At 37.3% G+C, this 25,229-nt stretch overlaps 1 protein-coding gene across 7 annotated transcripts in view; it reads right to left on the minus strand.

The window, feature by feature from the left end:
• LOC102220667 (sodium bicarbonate cotransporter 3-like) overlaps positions 1-25,229 on the minus strand; it is a 46,945-nt gene that overhangs the window by 7,282 nt on the left and 14,434 nt on the right. For 4 of the 7 annotated variants that reach the window (XR_002753646.1, XM_023344509.1, XM_023344506.1 and 1 more), the window contains exons 4-23: positions 22,705-22,843; positions 21,864-22,024; positions 20,880-21,068; positions 18,922-19,305; positions 13,032-13,147; positions 12,150-12,307; positions 10,963-11,050; positions 10,693-10,839; positions 10,240-10,346; positions 7,399-7,573; positions 5,615-5,748; positions 5,268-5,513; positions 4,764-4,872; positions 3,244-3,405; positions 2,443-2,556; positions 2,185-2,346; positions 1,140-1,391; positions 925-993; positions 609-782; positions 71-208 (exon numbers count right to left, since the gene is read on the minus strand). Coding sequence is in view for 6 of the 7 variants with exons in the window: in XM_023344509.1 (XP_023200277.1) it covers positions 71-208; positions 609-782; positions 925-993; positions 1,140-1,391; positions 2,185-2,346; positions 2,443-2,556; positions 3,244-3,405; positions 4,764-4,872; positions 5,268-5,513; positions 5,615-5,748; positions 7,399-7,573; positions 10,240-10,346; positions 10,693-10,839; positions 10,963-11,050; positions 12,150-12,307; positions 13,032-13,147; positions 18,922-19,305; positions 20,880-21,068; positions 21,864-22,024; positions 22,705-22,843 (3,224 nt within the window). In the remaining variant the exon portion in view is untranslated. The remainder of the gene's footprint in view (positions 1-70; positions 209-608; positions 783-924; positions 994-1,139; positions 1,392-2,184; positions 2,347-2,442; positions 2,557-3,243; positions 3,406-4,763; positions 4,873-5,267; positions 5,514-5,614; positions 5,749-7,398; positions 7,574-10,239; positions 10,347-10,692; positions 10,840-10,962; positions 11,051-12,149; positions 12,308-13,031; positions 13,148-18,921; positions 19,306-20,879; positions 21,069-21,863; positions 22,025-22,704; positions 22,844-25,229) is intronic. The other 3 variants (XM_023344508.1, XM_023344507.1, XM_014474516.2) reach the window with 3 other exon arrangements.

The following is a 25,229-nucleotide window of genomic DNA, read 5'->3' on the forward strand; positions in this document are numbered from 1 at the left end:
TTATACAATACAATTATATAATTATATAATAATTGATTCCCACAGAAAACAGCCATGTAAATGAATTCACCAGCTTTTCTTGTGCTTTCTTTTTCTTGTCATCCTCTGTCTTCTTCTTGCTTTCTGGCATCAGGTCATCGAGCCAACTCAACTCTCTATTAGTAAACAAAAGGTCCAGAAGCTTTCGAATAAACACAAGAGCCAAAACCTGCAGAGAAGAAACATGCAAGAAATAAACTAAATGTAGTCTAGGAAGTATGCTCTAAATATTAAAAAAATAATTGTTTGACAAAAATCTTAATTAATAGTGATTGATTTGCCATATTACACATTCAAAGTAAATGTGGTTTCATCTTTTTAACATTACAAAATCCTGGCTTTTTGACAGCAGCGTGAAGATTTGTTTGATCCAATGTAAGCAGATCACAATAAAATTAATGCTGTAACGTTTATGTTTATTCAGTGGGCCTTTCATGCTAAAAAAAAAAAAGCTAAATAAATTAAATATAACCTACCCAGCCGTACAGTCACAGTAAGCTGTCAGTGTGTCATTTTAGTTCAGGTCTAACTGTTTAAAATAATGACTCCAAACGTAATCAAATAATTACCATCATGGGAAACACGACAGCTGCTGCAGAGGCTTTTATGACCCATAGCAACACCAAACAGGTGAGCTGCACTAGCGTGAACACATGAACCTTCCAGAGCGGCACGTAGCGCAGGTAGATCAGATCGGGCTGGTGCTTTGCAGGCATGCCAAACAATTTGATTCTGTCAAAGAACTAAGGAGAAAAAATACAAAGCCACTGATAAATGCTGTGATTAAGACAAGAGAAACGCGGACATACAAAAATGTAACTGTTATTTAATGTTAAATAAAGGCAGACAGATCTTTCATAAAACACTGGAGGAGCAGAATCTTACCTGAATGCCTTTGAGGGAAGAAACACCCATGTAGAGAAAAACTCCATACAGAACAGGCATGGGAATGAACTGTAAAAAGCCACAAATCACATGTATTAATTAATTAACTTATATTTAGTCATAAAATGCAGAAAACTTTATAAACATTCATAATATGACTTGCATCCTATTACTTTCCTACACAGTGAAATGAAACATTATTCCGCCGATCTCACCTTCAGCACCGAGGTCATGAAAACAGAGCAGCCCATGAGGGTAAAAATCATGAATCCTGTGACCCGCTGCTCCCGAATGCCCAGAAACTTGGGCTGTTCTCCCGGCGCCGAGCAGCCGGACTCCACCTTCAGGCTGTTCACATGGGAGATGGACAAGACGGTCGCAGCCACGAACCATGGCAAGCCCATAATGGAGCACACCCCCAGCATTATTGCTACTATAAGGAGATCCAGGTGATAACCACATCCTTTCTGTAGGAGAAAAAGGAAAGTGTTGAATTATATGACAAACTGTAGATGACAGCAAGTTTGACATACACGTTGTTGAAATTTACCCTACATATAGCTTGTGTAAGTCTCTGAGCCATGTATTGTTTGCTTATTTTAGATTCAAGAGCATTCAAGTTTGCAATACATTCGATTCTTGCTGAACAGCCACATACCATATTTTCAGGATTATATGTTTTGTTCACAGTTAGGCTCGTCCTGCTACTTAGTCAGGTGCGACTTATATACGTTATTTTTTCTCTCTTCATGAAGCATTTCTTGACTGATGTGTCAAATGTTAATTCATACTGTTGGACATGAACCAAGGATGAAACATTACTGTCTGCTCCCACAAAGAAAGCTAATTGCAGGATGAAAGAAAGACAGCCTGAGCTGAAGAAAGGAGGCCACAGCTGGCTGCATAAAAAACGTGTTGCTGGGAGAGGTTTGTGAACAATGCAGTTACGTCTGCACGTCCTAATAGTTGCCAAGGAGATTAATATAAATTACTTTGCTTTGGGGCCTTCCTTGTGTAATGCTTCATGTAATTTTTACGCTGCATGCGTCTCTGCCTCGCTATGCGGTGCTCGGACATCGGTGCACCAGCAAACATCCAAGCCAAGGTTAACACAACGTGTCACCGGATTATATCATTAACATGGCCACTTTCTAAATTAACGTAACTTATAGTTCAGGGTGACTTGTATGTTTTTTCTTCTTCATTTGTCGACTGATGCAACTTACACGCAGAGTCATTCTTTTCTAAGTCAGGTCTAACCTTCAGCTTGTGCTCCTTGCGGTTGATGATGACTGCAGTGATCTGCTGGTCCATAAAGATGAGGATTGTGCAGAGTAAAGCAGGAACCGCTGCCACCAGCAGCGTCCACCAGGGGTTTTCTCCTAATGGATCCATCAGCCAGCCTCTGTGCTTTGATGTTGGCTGCGGGGGAAAATTATGTTTTCACTTGGTTCACAAGGCATGAAGCTTAAACATTTTCTTAAACAAAATGGAGCAAAATGATAATATAATGTTAACCTCAAAGCGATCCGGGACATGCAGTTTAGGACTCGGAATCCCCATCAGATAATCCACAAGCACCATAATCATTATGGTTAAAAACACGGCAAAATCACTGATGGTGGAACGCACCTACAAGGCAAGCATACACACAAAACCAGAAGGGGTCATTTAATTCTAAAATATAATTTAAACCTACTTCATTTCAAGCACACTCTTTCTGCAGACACGCAGAAGTAATAATTATACTTCTGTCAACAGTGAAAATCACACAATGCCAACATCTGCCCACACCAAGTGATAATAGGCTAGATGCTGTGTGTGGGAGGACGCTCTGTTCCTTCTGCACATATAACTGCTGAAGCATGATAACAACTGACGAAATGTAAACATTTACAGAACCGTGAAAACTTTGTAGGTACAACCACCCACACTACAGGAGAAACATACATTTTTATTTGTGTCCGTATTTTCTTTTTAATAATATACAATACAGTCAGTTTTAATATTCTGGAATATTACTTAAAATGTAATTTATTTCAGTAACTCAATTTACTAAGTGATTTAGTTACTGATGTTTTTAAGCCTTTGTTTCAGCTAATGATGATAATTTTATGCTTACAGCAAATTAAAACACAACATTAAAGATTAGAAAATTACATCCGACCAATAAAAATATTTTTTTACACAGATGAAAAGTATGTAAAATACCTGCAGACGAACTGGTCTCATCTGAACACATATTCTAATATATTGAATATGATTGTACATGACGTATTTATCACATGTTTTCTACAGCACCAAAAACAAACATCTCACCTTTGTGGGGAAGTATGTCTCTGTCTTGAACTGCTTGAGGAATGACGATAAAAAGAAGGTGGTGAAAAAGAGGATAATGGACCAGAAAAGAACATCTGGGATGTAAGGACCATGGTGACCACAGGCAGGACCCACAAACTCCCCATCAAGCAATTTACACATCTAAAGGAAAAGGAGAATATAATTACTATTGTAATGTGGGAGTTATATTTATTTTGACTTGACAGCAGTTTTAGAAACATTTGCAGCTTACAAATGTCGTTCAGGTAGGTTAGATATATTTTAAGTCAGGGCTTTTCAAAGTGTGGCAAATATTTCCCCTAGGGGGCGCCAGAGTTCTTCATGGGGGAAAGGGAGGTTCACATGAGCAAAAACAAAAAAACAGGAAACGTAATTTTGGACATGGGAAACACTTCGGTGTATGTGAGCTAGCTTTGGGTGTCTATAGATTTTTATCTAGAGCCTCAGCTGTTTGGCTGGCAGCACTTCTCATTGTGTTTCTTCGGTATACTCGGGGGAAACTGCATGTAGCTCACTGGAATTTGAATCCACTTCCTGAACCCCATCTGTGCAAATCCCCAGAGTCCTGCCACGACAGATGCTCTGACCTACTAGTGTAGCCGTTACAACTTGCCCCCTGTGAAACTCAATAAATCTTTGGACTTGTCCAATTTTTTGCTTCTAACACATCAACTTTGAAAACAAAATGTTCTCTTTGGTACCAATACAACCCATCCACTGGTATGTGCAATGATGAAGATTTATTCTGTTATTTGCTTCACCCGTTCATGCTTACAATTTTTTTGAACTTTTTTTTCCATCAAAGTTCAATAGACAACAATTTAAAATGTAATGAATTGGTAATTGGTTACTAGTAAGTAAAACAGACATGTGGTGATGCTATTCCCAGTCTGTCTCTGTGTGTTGACTGATATGTACAATAGTTCACAACAGAAACTGCCATAAAGCTAAGAGTGGTAAAATTGCTAAGTTATTAAATTGCTCCGAATTCAGTGTCATTTAAAAAAAATTCCATTGAAACAGATAAACATCCAGAGTTTCTTCTGCTTTAAGTGCCAGAAATATTTGTCTTTGTAGAGTTTCTTCAGGTCTTAAATCTTACTACTGTACTTGTCATGAAATTTACCGGAAAAAAATGCTAAATACAGTAATTTTAGTAATGTATATGGCTCAGTATTGAGATTGATTTCCACTATTTTATTGGATGTTAGCTACATCTTTACAGCATTTGTTAAGCTAGTGAACTGAAAATATTTTTATTAGAATAAAACAATATGATAGACAAGTAATGTGACATTCTGTGTTCATTGTTATAATTGGCTTTTATTTCATTATACCACTTTTAAAATGTTTTACCCAGATAAGCAAACATCTAAACGAGAGTCTAGGTCAAAGTAGAAAGTAAGTCCGTTCTCCATCTTTGCTTCCCATGAATCACAGTCTCTCTGAGGCTGTAAATACGGATTTTCCCACCAGAGGTCAATATGAGGGAGTCTCACCGAAACATTGAGGTTGCTCCATGGTATAGAGTCTGAGCTGTTGTACCCTGTTCGGTTCCATTGCTGCAAGAGCTGATCGGATGCATTGGCTGGTGGAGAGCACTGACACCTGGGAACAACAGAACCAACAGAAACTGATTCCACTGAACATACTTATTAAGGAGAAGGGATTGACATGGTCTGCTTAGCCTTCAAAAATAGATTACAATTAAACAACTGGCATATGATCAACTGAGTTTGACTGCACTGAGGAATAACTATGACTAAATTTGAGTGTATGTAAATCTGCTTCTATCTGTACAATTAGATGATATCTGTATAAATTGTATTGATTTTATAATATAAATAATGGATATGAATTTTACCTGTTTGTCTTCAGATGACTAAATGCATAAACTGAAACTGAACTGCAAAGATTTAATTGGACAAAAACTTAAAACACATTCTTAGGAAAGTCTATGAGCAGAAAAACATTCAGACAATGAATATAATATTAATACTCACGAGTAAAAAGTCAGATTGTCTAAATTGTTGTGCATGTTGACGGGGTAATATTCTCCGAGGTGAAAGAGCTTCTCCAGAGCCTCGTAGATGAAGATTATGCAGATGAGGGCTGCGAAGGCCTCCTCTGTGAAGCGGGTGATGTAGCAGACCAGCGAGCTTGCATCCGTGGCTACCAGCAAAATGCACAGGAAAGCCGTCCACAGTCCGATGCTGGTCCGCAGAGACAAGTAGGACAGGCCATAATCCCTGGAAAAGAAAGGAAGCAAGACCATGGAGGTTGAAGAAATTTATTAACTAGTAAATATATTGACAAATTATGAAATCCCATTGCTGTAATATGAACTCACTTGCAGAACTTGAAGAGGATCTTTTCAAACACTAAAACAGGCCCTGTGCTTCCAAGAATTGTGAGAGGCTGCCCCGCGAACAGTGAGTATGCCACTCCTGTCAGTGATGCTCCAAACAGGGATTCTATTGCACTCTGCAGAGACGGACAGAGTGAGGGAAAGGAAACAGCGGGAAAAAAACTGGGTGAAAATAGGAAGTAGGTAAAAAAAAAAAAAGGAAACCCAGGGAAGAAAAAAAGAGAGCTTCAATTGAACATGAGAGCTTCGGCAGACAGCTGAAACGTTTCCACGCCGCTGACTTGTCGAAAGTCGTATCTTTGTGTTGCTCTTGCCCTGCTGAGTTTACTCAGACACATTACACACATCAGCTGACAGACTGTCTGTGCCAACAGTTGCTGGCCTAGTAAGGGCATCTGAATAAAAGGGAGGGAGAGAAAGAAAAAGAGAGGGGGAGCAACACTGTGCTGGACAAAGTCCATCTAAGTAAACTGAGACATACTCTGCATTACAGATAATTTCATAACATAAAATATCTTTTGTACAATCAATCCGAGGTTTCCAGGATAGTTCAAGAGGCTAGATAGGAGCAAATCTAGAAAACCAAATTTTAATGTGAAAGTGACTCATCAACTTTATTTTCTGCTGCAGTCTGACGTTATGCAAAAAATACTAAATTAGTAGTTTCTACTGATAACAGTGAGCTGATCACACTGAGGTTCTACAGCCTGAATGTTTTTATGTGGGTTGTTTTATGAGTTGCAACTATTCTAAAATCAGATTAGAAACCCTATTAGCTGCTGCTCCACCTTCTCCTCATCTTCAAGTACAATAACAGGACTTCTAATTAACAGCAAGAAAGATGGATTTTATTTGGATTTTGTGACCTGAAAAAAAAAAGAACTTTCAAACAATCAACTTATGCACAATTTGGAGGTGTGTCCGACTTTTTACAGTTGCCAACATGATTCTGCTGGAAACCCAGCACATGCTAATTCTGTGTTTAAGGAGTCTGAACATAAAGCTGGTTTTACTGGCTCAGAAATGATGGATCATTTGATGGTGTGTTCAATTTAGCTACTTGTTGAGCCATAGCAGGGACTGGGTGCAATGTGCTTTGCAACTGCACCACAAAAATTATTATATTAAATTATACGCCCCTCCCCAACACTGCTCTACAGCCCTGTGAGTGTGTAGTTAGCTTGAAGCCTCAGTTTTAAATTATCTGATGACCAGGCTGCCCCCAGGAACAAGATATGTTGCAATGGATTTTGATAAAGACCAGAAGACATCTTGAAACCCTGTAGAGCAGGGGTGGGCAATCCTGGTCCTCGAGGGCCGGTGTCCTGCAACTCTTATATGTCTTCCTGGTCCAACACACTTGAATCCAACAGCTGAATCACCTCCTAAGTGCAGTGAAGTTCTCCAGAGTCCTGTTAACGACCTCATTATTTGACTCAGGTGTGTTGAAGTAGAGATAAATCTAAAAGTTGCAGGAGACCGGCCCTCGAGGCCTGGAGTTGCCCACCCCTGCTGTAGAGACTACCATGCTCTTTTAGATTTTCAATGTTGGGGTTTGGTTTTAATCCAGTGTGATGGGGGACTTATGAAATATATATTTTTATGGACACAAAGCAGAGACTGAGCCACATACCAAATCAGTGGAGAATTTCTGTACTGAAGTTCAAACTGTAGACACATTTTGATTTTAAAGTCAGGAGATTTCCTTTTTACTGGGTTCTTCAAAAGCCTATAAAACTGACTTGTAAGGGACTCGTGTGACTCACTATGTTGCCTTTCGTCGCCTCTCCAAGCAGACCTCCAAATGTGATGACAGGGGACATGCAGGCACAGTAGAGAAAAAGAATAGAGGCCAGACACTGAAGATTGAGCGAATCCTTGATGTCGCTCCAGTAGAAGGGCACTTTCCGCTTCACATCCAGGAACAAACCTCCAAAAATCCTGGGAGTGGAGACAGTAAGAATGTGTTTAGAATTTCCCAGTGACACTGCAGTACATCAACTTAATTAAAAAGTTCTTTTTTTTTTAAATGTAATGTTAAGCCTAAGGAGTTTTTAGTGTTTTTAGATTGTTTACACTTCATTCAGAAACATATCTCTTGAAAAGTTGTGTGAATTGTTGCTCTTGCAGAGCAAATCTAAGCAACTTTAATTAATAGTGTTTTTTTTTTTTTTTTTGCTTTGATAATAATTGAAAGAGATAAAATCCAGATAATGGGGGGGAAAAGCATTGCTCTGCTTGTGTCTTTGTCAGATTGCATTGAGAGATTCTATTTTTGAAAATCATTTCTCACCTTGAACCTTTTTTTTCTGACACCTGTCCAGCAGTTCTGCTGGGAGGTCTTTTTTCATTTTCATACCCCCACACCTCTGCTACAACTTCCCCTGCAGTCACCTTTACACAACAACACATTTCTCTTTACATTAACTTACTGCACTCAGTTTCACTCTGCTTTCCTCCACTAGGCTCTTTATAGCACTAACCTTTCATAGTGCTATAAAGAAGCAGAGTCATTCTGTAAAATATACAGTGACTCTTAGTAGATGTGGATGTGTGGGGGGCAGGGTGTGTGTGTGTGTGTGTGTGTTTGTGTGAGGTTTTCAAACAAAAACATTCTCTTTGCTGTGTGGCTCTGGAGATTCATAATCAGTAATCCATAAATGTCTGCTGTGGAGTTACACACAGAGTGCAGCTTTGTATCTGTTTCGTAACAAATTGTTGTTGAGATTATAAGTCTTACTTCAAAGGAAATGGATGTTAACAACTAAGACCGGTCACACAGAAATTAACATATGAATTGGAGCTATTGCAATTTATGTTAATTATTGCAGTAGTTTTAATTTATACCCAATCTATTCTCTAATATATTTAAAGAATACAGTTTCCCAAAAATCAAGACCTGATATTTAAAGAATAGATATTGCACATTAACAAGAGACATAAACTCCACAATAAAGATATGTAAAAAGCCTTAAATAAATGTATGATTTTTGTTTTTCTGCAGTAGCATAATCTTGGATGGAATTTCTCAAACAATCCAACCTGTAATTTAAGAGCATTTGTTCTGTGAGATTTTTTAAAGGAAATATTGTAATAAAAATCACTGGTGGATTTTACAATTTATGTGTTATTTCTTTTAAAGTTCATCACAGACTCCAGCAATTCTTAATTCGTAATACACAACGATCAACCTGACAGTCTTGCTGTTGGACTCTAGGAGGAAACATGACTTTACTTTTTCCAAGCAAAAAGATTTTTTTAATCAACCTAAAAATATTTTTTATACTCATTTGAAAGAAGTTGTACCACTTCTCTACCACTCTACATCTGCTCATGTCTACAGTCTAAAGAATGATAAAACGTTTAAAACAACTAAAACTGTTTAATCAAGGCTGAATAAGGACCAAACTTCAGTGAAAAGAATGATAAGGAAGGTTAAAAAAAATCTCCAAAGGTAAAGAGTGTCATCTTAAGGTCACCAGGTTTCCACAAAATTAATTAATAATTTTATAATGTCTTTCGTAAACAACTTTATCAGAGGGCCAATAATAGTGGCATGTGCCATATTACTGCCATAAAAGAAGCAGAAGATAATTACTTTCTGAGGTCAACAATGAAAAAAAGAGGTTAAACGATTCAGTAGCAACGTTTCTGTGCTGATTTACAGTCATGGATTTGTCATTGAATTTTCAGTCTATTTCTTGTGTGATTTGGGACATTACAGCCTTTTGTATTCCATTTTACTACCTTAATACAATTTTTTTAACAACAACCAATATTAACTGGGGCCACTTCTTATAAGGCTTAAGATGGATCATATAAAGGAACATTTGCTAATTTGCTGAAGAATTCCTTATTTGTTGATATGATTTTTAGACACTCCTAATTAACTGTGAACAGGTTTTATGTCAGGTACATCCCATTCTATTCTGCACTTGTCCATTTTTCCAAAGACTTTTCAAAGACACAGTCAAACATAATGGGATCTGACAAGCTTAGAAGCAATACTTCTTTGGAAAATTGTTCATACTAAAAGCAACAACACTGTATATTTCTCAATTTTCAAGCACATTTTTGTACAGGTAAACCCAAAATTATTTATGCCTTTTGTAGATTTAAAATGATCTTCATTCACCGAAGAAGTCTGCCTCTGATTGGAAAGAATGATTGACAAAAGACATGTTGATGTTTTTTTGCATATTTCCATCGGTATTTTTGGACATCCATCTTTTTGATAAACTCGATGTTTTTAGGTTAGAGAACCTCTTTGCTTTAGTTCCTTATACAGACTGTTTTATTGGATTCTGTTGGAGGCAGGACTCTCAATGGGCCCCTATAAACAAGTTTATTAATTCCAGTCAGATGAGACATGCTGGTCAAATTAAAAGATGACTTAATTAAATCTAAATCTCCCAGTAATAATTTTAGGATTATCTGTAAATGAAAATGAAAATTCAATCAAGAGGCACCTAAATTATCTCATTTTCATGGACCAACATGTACTCTAACACAGATGGTAATTATTATGTTTTCTTTATTTGATGAAGTTATTTAATAAAAAAACTATCCAGATATAAATCTTGTGCAACAGAAAGTGCTTCACTAACCTCCCAGTCCTTTGAAGCTCAGGTCCTGCATGGTGATCGTCCTCTTTTTCCAGCTCTCCAGCTGGAGGTGCACTACCATTAGGGTGCGACGGTCTCTTTCTCTTCATCTACAGGCCAAGAAATGTTAATAAGTCATGCTTCAGATCTGTTCTGTTTTTCAATCCATTTGCTTTTATGAAGCTTTAAGGAGATAAACACTTGTTAAATGACTTTTGGAAGAAGGAGTTATAAGTAGATAAAATAAAAATTATAGTTCATGAGATGTTTGAAATCCTATAAAGCAGTCTTAATGGTAAATGAACAACTGACAAGAGAAATCAATGTAAATCTCTCAGTATTTTTTAAAGATTTCTCATCTTTTAAACATTTTACAGATTAAGTTTAAAAACAGCAATTTGGAATTAAATGAATTATTCACAAAATATAAAAGCCTTCGACAGAGAATGTACTAACCTGAGATGGGACGTTCTTCGGGGGCTCGATTCGGATGGTGGGGTCCCATTCACCAGGGGGCAGGACAGTTACCTGGTCAAGGAACTCATCTAATCCAGAGAGCAGATCTGTTCGGTCCTTGGCTTTGTAAGCCACATCATGGAAGATCTACATAGCAAAATAAAGTGAGGAGTTACTGCTTAGTATTAATAATAAAAATCCATACAAAAAGGTGAACTAAAAAGAATATTTATAGTGACTAAGTATTAAATTATAGAAATGCTTTCTTACCTCATCTGTCATTAGTGTTGCCATTGATCTGCCAATTTCATGGTACTGTGGTCCTTTACCGTGTGGACCCAAAAGGAGAAAAAGAAACCTTTGCACAGGAGACACATTTATAAATACACAGTTTCCTCAGAAGATGAAGTCTTTCAATAAAACTGACTAATTTTCAAGTACATGTTCATTTTAAACTTTTGTCAGCGCACTTAGTTAAAATTAGTAGTAGTAGTAGTAGTAATAACTAAAGTTTTGAATGGCTCAAACCGTCTTTGCTTAGGAGTCACAACACAATGACTGATGAAACTTCATCAAATGATAAGAATTTGATGAAATATCAATATTTAGTCAGATATTTAGTCAAAGTTCACCACACAAAACTAGAGTTGTCTTTCAAATATCTGCAGTCATTATATTATCTTTCACAATTATTGACATTGTTGGTGAGGAAAAATTTGCTGCTGCTCCATAATAGTGAACGTATTGTGAATGTTGCAAAAGAAACTTGGATCCTCATTCAGCTTTGATTTTCACAGTTTCAATTGTTTTAAACTTTTTAAAATTGTTGCGCTGACTGTAGATATGGGAAAACTGAATTAATTGTACATTTTTTGTTGCCCTTTCCCTCACATCAATCAGCACTCATCTCAGGCACTTGAACAGTATGTTTTCTTGCCTTCTTGATTTTAAAGAGTAGCAAAGACAAACTGGCCTCTGTTGTGTGTTGTACTCAGATTAATTATCCAGGGGAACATCAGTACCAGTAAATTTGTCCAATAAAGCCATTATTTCTTAAATTAGGATTTTCCTTCCACTTAATAAATTAATCCAAAATAAAGGTTGGATTTTTCTAAATTTTTCATTGAGAGATAATGCTTCTATAACAAAATGCTGACTGATTTTGCTTTATTCGTTTCACATTTTAAATAGATGGGAAGTGTACTGTATCTTGATATGACTACTTGTGTTGCTACAACACAGTTTTGTTACGTACATTTAAACACATTATACAAAGAGCAACAGACAAATAACAACAGTTGGAACTACATTGATTCCCTACATTACGCAATATAACTTTTACAGTGAGCTCTTTAAATCATCCTGACTAATCTCAGTTTAAGAAGCTGTCAGAATTGTTGTTTTTAATTAAATATCTAATCCTAGAAGTTAAAGGCAGGTGTTTAAGATTACTGTACCTTGTGGGAACTGGTACCTCAGTAAGCCCTGTGATAAGGACTGCTGGTGATAACCGTACAAATGCAATTATAGGCTTCTCTAAAAAGTCCACTTCTCCAACAAGCACATTCGAAGCCTCAGCTCCAGGAGGAATCTTTTTCATGAAATTCATGTCCACCTGAAACCCACAAAATGTAAAATCAGATATACAAATAAAAACTAGTAATACGGTAGAAGTGGAGGGGTTGGGTGGAGGTATTACTGCATGCTGCATTCATTTGGAAAAGCCATGCAAAACAATTGGGACAAAACAGAGAGTGGAACAAAAATAACATGTGGAAATGGCAGCATGGATACCTAGATAGTACTGAGCAAAGATAGTCCAGTTCTGTCATCAATTTCATAGTCTTCAAATAACTACTACTTATTATGTAGAATACAGATCTAAGCATGGCAACAATCCCTTTGTAGAAGTGAATCTGCATTCAGTCCTCTTTCCTATGACGCATATACACACTGCACCTTATTTTTTGGCAGGCGTAATGCCTGGTTGTATAACAGCAACTTATGGCAGTCTGCCATTTTATTTAATGGATGATACACTACAAAATGGGAGGAAAAAATGAAAGCCATGCAACAGAGGTACATTTTCAAACAGAAAGAGTTACATAATCAGAAAAGACTTTTTAATTGATTGATTTTTTGTCCATTGGATGAGAAGCAGTGACTACTGATTTGTTTTATAGGATAGGTTATGGGATGATTTGTGGAGGGGCTGCTTTAAACAGAAGACTGAAATGTCTGAGCAAACCCAGAAACTGAAGAAAAACACGGATGAACTTGAAGGGGTGCATTCCGACGTGATGGGACCCTGTCTGTGCTCAGTACTGTGGTCAGGTTACCTTGCTGAAGTCCACACTGCTGCTTTCTCTACTGACCCCTACTTTGGATGGCCTCCTCTCCATCGACTTGTTTCCATCCAGATTGTTTGGAAGAGAGTGCGGAGACACCATTGGTCCTGAGAGCGACAGAAAAGCAGGGGTGGACACTGTGTAAGTGTTGACCATAGGAGGAAATTACTAGATTATAGCACATTAAGTGGTGTAGCAGGAAATGTAATTTGCGGTGTCATTAGAAGCCAGATAAATTAAAGCCTTTTTTTCCTACAGGAAATGTTAATTTCTAATAAATAAAAAATATAAAAGCTTTTTAGGCTATTTACAACATTCTCTACACTACAAGTGACTCAGGCACAAACATATGCCTAATCTGTTCTGGTTAACAGAAGATCAACTAATATCAATAACATTCCACTGAATGTAATTCCTAAATAAGAAACAAATACTCAAATGGTGGATCTACTTTTTAATTTATTCAATTTTAGATGTATTTTGATTTGTAAAATGTGCATCCAAACATGGAAAATTTCTACAAATGAATCCTGGAATGTCATGGTATCTCATAGTTCTGACACTACAGTAAAACATGCTTAGCTTGAATTAAAACGCTTTTTGTTTTGTTCAGGTAAGTGGACACATTTATTCTTGTCATTTCAATGCTTATATATTTCTGTGCATAAACACTTTGACATTTCTTATTTGATTAGAACCATACCAGACCCAGGAAACGCTAGCACTCAATATGACATGATAGAGGGAGATGAAATGAGGGGGTAATGTACTGAATCAAAGGATAGCACAAGCCTATCCTCTGAATTCCTTTCTTTTACCAGGTTCTTCGCCTCTCATTTTCATACTTCCAGAAGCTCATGGGTCAAAATTTAAACGCCCCATTTTCTGCCAGCATATGCTTTCATCCATGATCTGTACACTGGAGTAACCCCAGTGGGTGCTAGGTAACTTGGACCGCTGAACAGAAGCACGATTGCTCACAAACCCAACAAAGCCTTTAGGAATATAGGGTGGATTATAATAGACAGTGTCTGCCGAAAGAATGACATTCAGGAGCACTAAGCCCTGGAATGCTCTCCCACACCAGCCTTTCAAGCTGTGGCGTCACTGTACTGGCTCACTCATTTGCAAAATAGTAACAAGAATAACTGAAATTCTATTGGGTTTTTTTAACCCAAAGGCTTTCATCAGAATGGTAGCACATGTAAATGGATTTATCACAGAAAGTGAGATTATTGTCATATAGTTCACTGAAATAGTATTCAGACCCCTTAAACGTATCCACATAATACCAAGTTACAACCACAAATTTAATTCCAGAGAATTATATCAAAGTAGAGCTTAACCATACATCGCACAAAAAAGGAAACAAGGGTACCAATATATATATATATTTTTACAAACAAAAATTTGAAGTGACTTCTGTGTATTTAGCCACCTTTACAATACCACCTAAATGAAATCCATCCAACTGGCTTACGAAGTCACCTATTTATTAAATGGAATTCACCTGTGTGTAATTTAATCTTAGTATAAATCCAGCTGGTTTTAGAAGGTTTGTTAGAGAACATTAGTTGGAAAAAAAAAGTTTTAAGATGAACAGCTAACAGAGCACGGTTCAGTTCCTCCGGTGGGACAATCTGTCCACAGGGTTATTACAACTTTAGTCAATAACACCACAAATCTGGGCTTCATGAAAGATTGGTAACAAAGAAGCCATTGTTTAAAGGAAACCACAAACCACATAGTGGACACAGCAAACAGATGGAAGAAGGAGCTCTGGTAAGATAGGAACAAAATTTTACTTTTTGGCCTATGTGTGAAGGAAAAGTAACACTTAACATCAACCTAAACAAACATGGTGGTGCCACCGTCATACTGTTATTTTCTTTAGCAGGGGCAGGAAAGTTCTTCAGAGTTCAAAGGTAGAAAAATGGAGAAAAATATAGGACAATCCTTGTTAGAGTCTGCAAAACACTTGACAATGGATTATAAAATTACTGTCCAGGAGGACAAAACCTTTAAACATACCTAAAGAGCTCAAATGTAATGATTTGGTTTAAAGCATGACCATGTGGTAGAATGAACCCATCAATGTGTAAAGCTGGTAAAGATGTAACCGAAACGATTTGCAGCTGTAATTAAAGTGAAAAGTGGCTGTACGAAGTATTGACTCAGAAAAGCTGAATACAATAGCAAGTCTTACTTTTCAAACTTTTATTTGCTTAAATGTTTAAAACCCCTGCATGTTTTTTCTTCACCTACTTTATGTTGATCTATCAAACAAAATTCCACTAAAACACAAATTTGTGGTTGCAAGGTGGTTTTTCCCATCTGTTGTTAAACCACTTCCAAAGACCTCAGTAACCCTCTATATCTTAGGTGTCATCCCTGTACAGTGTGAAGATCTACTGCATTGAAAGTCTATCCAATAGGGGTGCAATGTTTGAAAGGCGGATCACTATGTACAACCAAATATTGCACCGGTTCTTTGAGATGTGAATATCAACACTATGATTTAATGTTAAATTGTAGTGACAATACATTTTTAATATACCATGCAGCCCTTTTGAGAGACATCTATGTAGGATGTTTAGCATCATGTAAATATTCTAGCTACTCATAGTAAAGTTTGGATACACTCACACTATAATTGTAAGGTAGTTTACAGTAGCATATATTTAGGCAATGACCACATATACTACAACTAATGTTTCCAAAGGATTAGACAGCCTTATATGAAAGCTCATAATGCCAACCTGCTAATCTGTAGTACTTTTGTAGCTCTAAATTACCCATCTACACAATTACAAACATTACAATCTTGACAACAGACCACATTTTAAACATATATCACAAGATTTCAAATCCTGAAATCCTCTACTGAAGATATTTCTATATTATGATTGTGAAGATCCCTGTCTGTTCATGTGATGTAATTCCTAGAAGGGGTACAGTTACAAAAGCTGGCCAGCTATAATAAGATCACCCCAACCTTTCAGTTTCCCAGCGTGTTTATTAATGACCCATGCCTTGAAATGGAGCCATTCCCAGACAAACATATACACATGCACACAGTCTAAAATAAACTCCCATGGCCTGGTTTGAGAGGAACTAAACGTCATCGTAGGTGCAAATATGATAGTACATTCAGTACTAACCAAACCTAGTAGTCACAGGATATTTTCAGTCATACTGCTGGCACAGTATGCTCCCACAACGTTCTTACTCGGGTAAAAGAATGTTTATTCTAAGGAACTGATGAGGAGGAAGTGAATGGGTTCCAGATGATGCAAAAGAGGAAAACACAATAAGCATGGACGTTAAATTAGTATGAACTGAAAATAGAACCATCATCCAGAGGTAAAAAAAAAAGACAGGTTTTGTTTCAGTCTATATAATGAAAACATAAATTTTAAAAACTTAACAAGAAGGGGTTCCAAGACTTCCTGATTCTGGGAAACACTGTGAGGATTTGTTTTTTTCTGTGTACTCATTTAGGTTTCTGTGTCTATTGAGTCTCCGTGTTGTCCTGCCTTGATTGTTCCCAGCAGTGTCTCATTTCCCTGATTACCCTCTGTGTATTTAATCCCACCTGTGTTCCTTGTTGGGTCCTCGTCTTGTCAAGCGTCAAGTCTGTCGTCTAGTCCACAGTCTATGTGATTATTACCAGTTGCTACCAGTTTTGAGCTGTAGCCTTCTGCTCATGCTGTGCTGCCTGGATTTTGGACTTTGGATTTGTAATTCATATCATCATTAAAACATCATTCTTTCATTCCAACCTGGGTCCTCAGCATCATCCTCACCACCTCATCACCGCACTTCATGACAAACACATGCTAACTCTTTAATGACATAACCCTCTGAATAAATTTGTTTCTTTAAATTGTTTTCTTTTTTCTGCAAAAAGCCAATTCCTGAATTACTAGTTGAACTTCAAATAAAGTTCTGGCCACTGTCTCAACAAAAAATCTAGGCCCAGTCCACACAAAGACGAACACAGTAAATTTTTGCAAATGATTAAGAACAAATGTATGTCCACAAAACAAGATGCAGAACCACAGGCGATGTAACACTGCCACAGGACAACTAAAAAACACAGAGCAACGCCAAATGGCAGCATGTTGGTTGGTTGTGAGAATGAGGCGCATGTGGGTTACTGAGAGAGATAGAGCAACATCAGAGTTTCAAAAAAAACACACAGCTTGCCTGTACATACAAACATGAAACCAGAATTTGGAAATGTATCCACTATGGAACCAGTTTTCAAAAATGATTGTTCTCTTTATCCCAAAACCCCAAATCCATGTGGATGAATGATCTACATGACAAAAAACATTTGCAGATGCACCTAATCTCGTCTTCATGTGGACGGGTACTAAAATGGCATGACTGTATAGAGCAAATAACAGATAGTTGCCAGAAATTATTTGATATTTAAGAAAAGCAATAAAGGTTACAAATTAAGAGAAAAATATAAATAAATAAATCTTAAACATACATAAAACAAAATTTCTGTATAACAAAATGTATCTATTTCTAGTGTTAGGCTATGGAACAAATTAAGGGAAGCTCTCAAACGAAGTCCACATGCAGCTCAAGAAAATGTATAAAAGTATGTTGTTGAAACCATACAATGAATAAGTCTTCTGATTTTAGAGCACCTACTTTTTTTTTTTGTAAACGCATACTGCTAAAAAAGGCCTAGTCTCCTCTCTCTGGTTTGTGTGAATTACCGAAGGGGAACAGTGGTGACATCAATCTTTCGCTCAGATGTGTAAAAGGAGGAAATGTGTCTGCTATATAAGCAGCTGCAGCCTAATGCAGGTTTTACTTTTCTGATGCTTGTCAGCCTTAAGAATAATAGGTCAACTTTTAAAAATTACAGCAAAAACAAAAAAAATGATAAATTACTGCTGAATTTTTGTAGATAATTTGACTTCCTTTTCAAAAGCCAAATGGTGTTTTAGAACAATAGCATTTTTGCGGTGTAAATAACGGCAGAATGCAGTGTATTTTCTAGATACTGGGCAATATTTTTGGAGAAAAGTATTTTTCTCATCTCTGTGAGGAAAACAATTTTCAACTTCACTCTCTTTATTTATCAATGTAAAGGGCCTAAGTTTATTTAAAAGGAACCCAGACAAGATGAAGAAAATGTGTGTTGTGGTGTTGGAGCACAACTGCTCAAAATACAAAATGTTTTATTTTTAACCATGTTTCCAAAAATAATATATGAATATATATTGACTACGTTTTCCCCCAGTGTTTTATTCAAATGTTTCTTGTGACTATTGCTTTAGAAAATAAACCCTTAGTGTTCTGACAACCGTATGTTAAACAAGATCTTCGGAGATTCTCCTCAGATACTAAACAGTAGTTAAAAACATTCCAATGTCCCTGCTGAAAAACCTTATCTGGAACGCTTTGAGTAATATACAATGAGGTTAGGGGAATGTAAAAATAAAAGCTCAGGAAAGAATCCAGCATCGGGAAAAGAGGAGCGAAACACAGCCATGCAGCTGCACTGAAGAGAGAGTGAAGGAAAGGGTGGCTAAGAACATGAGGGTAAGAAAATGCATAGAGGTGTTTGAATGGGTAAAGCAAAGCAAACTTATGAAGGTTCTAAAGTGTATAAACAAATAACTTATTGGAACAGACATAAAAGGAGGTAAACGGGTTAATGGTGCCAAAATAAAAGAAAAACGTAAAACATTTTGGAACACATCCAGTGTCGTAGAAAGGCAGCCTTGCAGTGGTGTTGTTGATGAAATGGTCGCAGGGTTGGAAGATAAAAAACAGGGAAACAGGGCTTTCATGCTAGTGCTAGTGTTCTCTGTTCAAGCTGTGACTCACACTGGCAGGCTACACAGATATTTGCCTTCTAAGGGCAGCAGCTCATGGTTCTGGGATGCCGAGGATGTTCGCCGGGTGAGCTGTGGAGACACTGCGTCCTCCTCCGCAGAATTTGCTGGCTCATCATCCTCGGGAGGAGATACAACCACCTCTGGTATGCCTTGAGGGCCAGGGCCTGTGCAATGGGTTTGTGACGGGCTTAGATGGGAGCGGCGAAAAGATAAAGGGGTGTTTTGTGGGGTGCTGTGGGGAGAGGGGCCCGGAGACAGCCCAGTGTTGGAGGAGGAGGAGGGCAGGAGATGGTTGAGCAGAACGGAGACTCTCGACTCTCGTCTCTGGGACAGGTTGGAGACGGAGGAGGCCAATCCTGGCTTGTGGAGAGAGAGCCGTGAGGAGGACAAGCCCTCTCCTAACAGAGGAGACAATGGCAAAAAAGGAGAGGAGAAGGAAAATATAGAAGGAGGGTAAGGAGAAGATAACGGAATAAGGGATGGAACAGAGAGGGCAACAATATGAAGTTGATGTACAATACACAGATGGCACCCCAAGGAAACAAAGTGAGAAAGGATGCAAAGCAAGATCATCGCAAAAGGTGCAGCTGGAAAGTGTTGTGCTTGCATAACGTGAGCTAAAAGCATAGCTGTGGAGCAAGCTGCAAGGATGAATCAGAGGGATGCTGGAGGGTCTGCAAGGAAAAACATTACTTTAAACTGTGAACCAGAGATGCACCGAGACACTTTTCTGATAGATAGGTGGGTCAGCCCAAAATTAAAACATCTGCTATTTTACTAATAGATGAACACACCATACTTAAGCTCTACCAGCTCAAAGATTAACAATAATCTTTGGTGTGAATGCCATCACTGAGTAAAGAAGATTTAGGGGAAACATAAACTAGGAGTGGTCCAATACATCTTTTCAATTCCTGCCTTTAACACACATTAGATACGTCACGCTGAATTCCACCTATGTCTGAGATGATACTGGATTTAAGTCCTGGATACTTTTATCAGAAATATTGAAATAGAGCAGAGTCAAAAAGGATGACTGAACGCAGCCAGTTTGAGTTATTTGACTGAAAGTAATCAAAATTGACTGTTCATTGCCCTTCAATGTGAGCTACATTAAATATCAGCAAGGTCTTTAGAAGTAAAATCAGAGATGTAGGAAGCTATTTCAAAGAAACAAGGCTGCGAGAGGGTTAAACTTTCAGCAAATAACAGGAAGGCTGCATTGAATTGAATTGAACTGAATTTACTTTTTTATTCTTTTGAGCCCTCTGAGAAAAACAAATGGAAGACTACAGCACTAATCAGTTACAACCCATATTGGTAGGCATCTTAATCAGCTGAAAAAATTCTGATCGGTGCATCTCTACTTTTAATGAACTTATCAAGCACTGTGACTGAATAAAGGCAACACCTCTAGTTTTAAGGCTAGCATGCTGCAGAGGATGAGCTAACAAGATGCCTGTGCACAGCAAGCAAAGAAGAGCTCTGCCACAACAATGCATGTTCATTTGGTCACACACCTTTCACTTTGCAACAAATGCCATCACCAACCTTAAAAATTTCCAGTGTAATGACATGAAATGCAAGTCGAGTGAAAACCACAGGCAGAGAAGTGAAGAATGTGACATCTCATTCAATATTGAAATCTCAGGCTTCTTAACCAACATGTTACAAATGTACACCATAGGCACGGTCGTGCGTAGGGCATCGTCACTGGAATGACACTATGAGGAGAAAATTAGGAATTAATTCAAACCCCAAAGCCAGGCCAGCCATACAGGTTAGCACAATTTTTAGCACCCAAATTTCTCTTCCAGTCAGGGGACTCACAGTTTTCTCTAAATTTTACTCACTTTGACCATCCAACTCCTATGCTGGCAGTGAGGGATTTGAACAGTGGACTTTAAGGACAGTTCCCCAGTGGTTAAATAGATGGAAGAGCAAGAAATGTGAGTGCGTTGTAGGATCTCACCGTTTCTTTCAAGCAAGAGTGGGTCAGAATGTTTCTTGCCTATGTCAGCAATGGAGCGCACCAGAGGGATGCGATTGCTGAGCTTCCTCTCATTCTGATGGTGGTGTTTCTTCAGCATTGCTTCCCGGACCTTGGCGCGCAAATCCTCCTTCAACTGCCCAGATGCCACCATGCTGTCTATGACCATGTCTGGAACGCACAAAGACAGTTATATAAAGATAAACACGCAGGGTTACACAATCCAAACATGACGGTTCTGGTGAAAACATTCCATTTACCCATGTGCTTAAATGTCATTGTATTTTGGGCTTTTATTTATTTATTTTAACTGTTGCATTTGCGTGGTGGAATGCTCATATGCCAAACAAAACATGGGTACACAAAATTAAAATTGTTTAGTATTTTCTACAATCTGCACAAGGTCAAAATAATAAAAACAGGCTCAAATACATACATACAAACTTCTGGCATAATTCTGACGAGAGCCATTTCTGCACTCAGTAGAGCAAAACAAATCTATTTAGGACTGCCAATGTTGCCTGACCTTTTCAAAAAAGAACATATAATTTACAACAAGAAATATACTGTCATTGTAAAAGAATCGCCAAGCAGAGTTTAAATGAACTCTACCAATTATATAGCATCTATAAGAAGATGGCTTAAAGTTCCTGCTGAGATTAGCCCACAAACATGTTAATTACAAAAATCATCTGGTTGAGGGCTGTCTTCCAAAGGAAGATCTATATGTACTCCATTATTAGTAGGAGTACATATATTTATTTCTATCTGAATGCAAAACATGAGGCCTCTGTGGATTAAAAACATCAACAATAAATTCAAATTCATTCAATTACTGTTTTTGAAATTCCCTGAAATTGTCCCTCAAAATAAAACAGTAAGCACAGTAAATTGCAGGCCATTAATATATTCATGGCCATGATGAATATATTAAATCTGAGAGATTTCAGTGAGTTGTGTTTGTACCTGCAATTTCCTCAATACTGTTGGCCCTCATATCCAGCATGACTGTGCCATTCAGTATGCAGCTGCGTAGTTCAAATAAGCTGTGTAGTGATAATGTGGCCACATAGGGCTTACTCCACCGCTCTCCACCGTCTTCCACATCCTCTTCAAACTTCAACCATCTGACGCACACAGAAAGAATGTTTCACGTGAAGGAGCAAAAAAGAGCTGCGCTTAAAAACCTCCTCATTAGTCTTTCAACCATCAAATTTAACAATTGCAGTGTTCTCGTCACAGCCAGCTACATTTTACTGCTTTGACAAATTTCATCCGACAGAGCACACAGTCTAACAGAAGCAGTGCAAACTGGATGACTCATACTCCAAATCTGTGACTAATCGAACATGTTTCTGTTAGAAAACAATCTGTGGAATACCAGGCATGTAAAATCACTAATTCCACTTCCAACTCTAAGAGGTTTGGAAAAGCAAGCCTGGGAAAATATTAAAATCTGAAGTTGAGCCTGAGTATATAAATATACCCTGAAAATCAAGTTTCAGTTAGGGGAGGGCATTTCTTGTATCGTTTATCATTAATTGTGGTACATTTCTAATCATTATAAGAATGCTGATTTATCGTTGTCACATTAAATTCCATTTAATGATGTTTCAAATTTCCCAAAACTATCCATATTGTTGGGATTGTTAGTTTTACTATTTTCCCCAATGTTTGTTCAATGAGAATAAATATTAATAGATTTAAAAATATGATTGAATGCAGTTAAGTGTGAAATTTAGTGATACAAATCACATCACATTTTCACGTTTTATCAACTTGTTAATGTTTTCATTGTTATTCTAACCTGGCGGTCTCTCTCCACTCAGTCGCGCCACCATCTCTAAAGGACAGCTCATCCAGCTCAGTGAAGAGGTCATGGGGGATGTGCTCGAGGTCATCGTCCTCTGTTCCTAAGATGAACTGTACCCTCTGTGAAGGTGTGTCTGAACACAGAGAAATTACAATAGATTAACAGCATATTAATTAAGACTAGAATTAATAAAATTTCAAAACATTTATTCAATATAAAACCCAGCTTATTTAAATTTGTTCTATGAAAGTGGTTTTTAATTTTTATGTCTGCTCTATCAGAACAATACATTTGCTGATGTCCGCAGGTCACATCATATACTCATACTGGAGTTACTCAGCTTCATTCCTCCACAGGGTATCATTTTTTATGAATTTCTAATCTACTGTTGTAAAACATTTCCCCTGACTTTCTTATCCTCGTTGAATAAATCACAAATAAAAATATCCACCTTATGAACTCATATTTTAATCAGAGACTTTAAAATCATTACTATTGTTTTGGGTGGACCTTGCCAAATGTAACTTCTTCACTCTTTGGCAAACTTTGTCTGCATTCTCAGCTGCCTTGTGCTTTCTTTTTTTTCCTTTTACACTTTTCACATCTATTTCAGCCATGGAAATGAATCAAAGTAAATGTGAGCTACAATCCTGAACACAGTGAAAAATTAAGTCATAAAATTACAATATAAGCACTGTAAGTCTGCAGTTGCAGAATACAGAACAGCACTTCCAGTGATCTATGTTTCATTAAATCTGTTACACACACAGTACTTTACAACCTTATTTGGTGAACATGTTGCCACAGGGTTTAAAAGTCAAAAATACAGGAAAACACACACTTGTATTGCCAGCTTGATGTCATTCCCAGATCAAACTTTCAACTTTAGAGGTAAAGAAAAAGGGCATTGAAGTATTTGTACTGACCAAACATATCAACATCTCTCAGAAGACACTCTAAGAATCACAAGTGGTAATTGTACTATTTCAAAATTTTGGTGCTATTTGGAGAAAGTGCAACTTTTCTTTTCAAATGATATACATAATGATTTTAGACTTAAAATTAAGGCTATAGAAAATAAACTGTCAGAACATCACAACTAGTTGGTAACTGAAAGTAATCAATGTGTTAAGAAAACAATTTCAAAAACAGCATAAAATCTTTAATATTAATTTTATTAAACCTAATACTCCCCACTTTTATGTGTAGCAAAATTCCAGAGCTGAACAAGAACCAGACAGAAAACATGAGTGGATGTACTCAAATACCAAGATGGTTTTTAGTAAGCATATCTTCAGTGTTAAGCTTTTATTTGTTGCTTTTTATATCTTGCAGCTCTGATGGCGCAGCTACTTTCCATACAAGGTGCTTGCACACATCACTTAAAATGTCACGACCATCAACCTGTCAGACGCTGCTTCACAGTGGCCTTTAAAGCTTTTTAGCAATGAATGCTTCAGACAGAACTGAAAGATGGCAAGCACAGAAAGAAGAGAAATATATTGCATTGCAGTATTAGAGAGCAGCACATCCCATCACTTGGTTTATATATTGCACACATATTATTCCTTCTAGGCATTATAGAAATTTGTGGCTGCTACCCTGCTCAAGCAAATTATAACAAATGAAACCCACTGTAACACAATAAAATGCTAAACTAAGGCTTTGTCCATATTAATCTACCCTTTTATACAATGTTTGGGGTTTACTTGATGCATTTTTGTACGTGATTGCCGTAAACCTTAGTGGACAATGTAAACAACTATTAGCTGGTTTTTTCCCATGCATCTAGCCTAATCTAATCCCAAGTAGTAAGCTTTAGGCAGGTCTCAGGATGCATTTCGAGTGACCACTTGTGATCGGATTTTACTTTCCCTGACCCTGCTGTGTAATCACCTACAGCTTGGACAGTCAGCTGTAAACTACGTAAATAAGAAATCGTACGCTCTGCACATTATAATTACATTCTTAAAAATATGTACTCCGCAACTACGTAATACAGTAATTGTAAAATATAAATACATTTTAAAAGTACCAGTAAATGAAAAAAAAAAATAATAATGAATTCTTTAAACAAATCTTGATTTATAAACTTAGCCTCTAATGAGTCACGCAAAGCCAAAACCCAGCTTTACTGTTGTTACAGAAATGATCAGTAAAAGAAAGCAGAAAGTTTTCTGTGATTGAATCATCCTGCACATTTGGACTCTGACAGGTGAGTAAGTGGTTCTTCATTGCGGCCATTAGCAAAGCTCCGTTTGTTCTGTCTTGCAAGTTGATCTGAGTGAATTTTCCATGTCTGAAGTTCTCTTTCATCATTCTGCTCACCATGCAAGGTAGCAAGATAAAGATGGCCCATCGCTCAACCAAGTGAATTTCTGAATTTTGTGCTCTAAACTCAAATTAAAAGATTAATCCGATAGGTTTAATCCGATAGGTTTAATAAAATTTAATTACCTATGTTCTTAATGTTCACAAAATTTTAAGTTTTGTGAACATTGCTGTTACAAACTTATTAG

The sequence above is a fragment of the Xiphophorus maculatus genome, chromosome 13, assembly GCF_002775205.1.
Source record: "Xiphophorus maculatus strain JP 163 A chromosome 13, X_maculatus-5.0-male, whole genome shotgun sequence".
Lineage (NCBI taxonomy): Eukaryota > Metazoa > Chordata > Actinopteri > Cyprinodontiformes > Poeciliidae > Xiphophorus > Xiphophorus maculatus.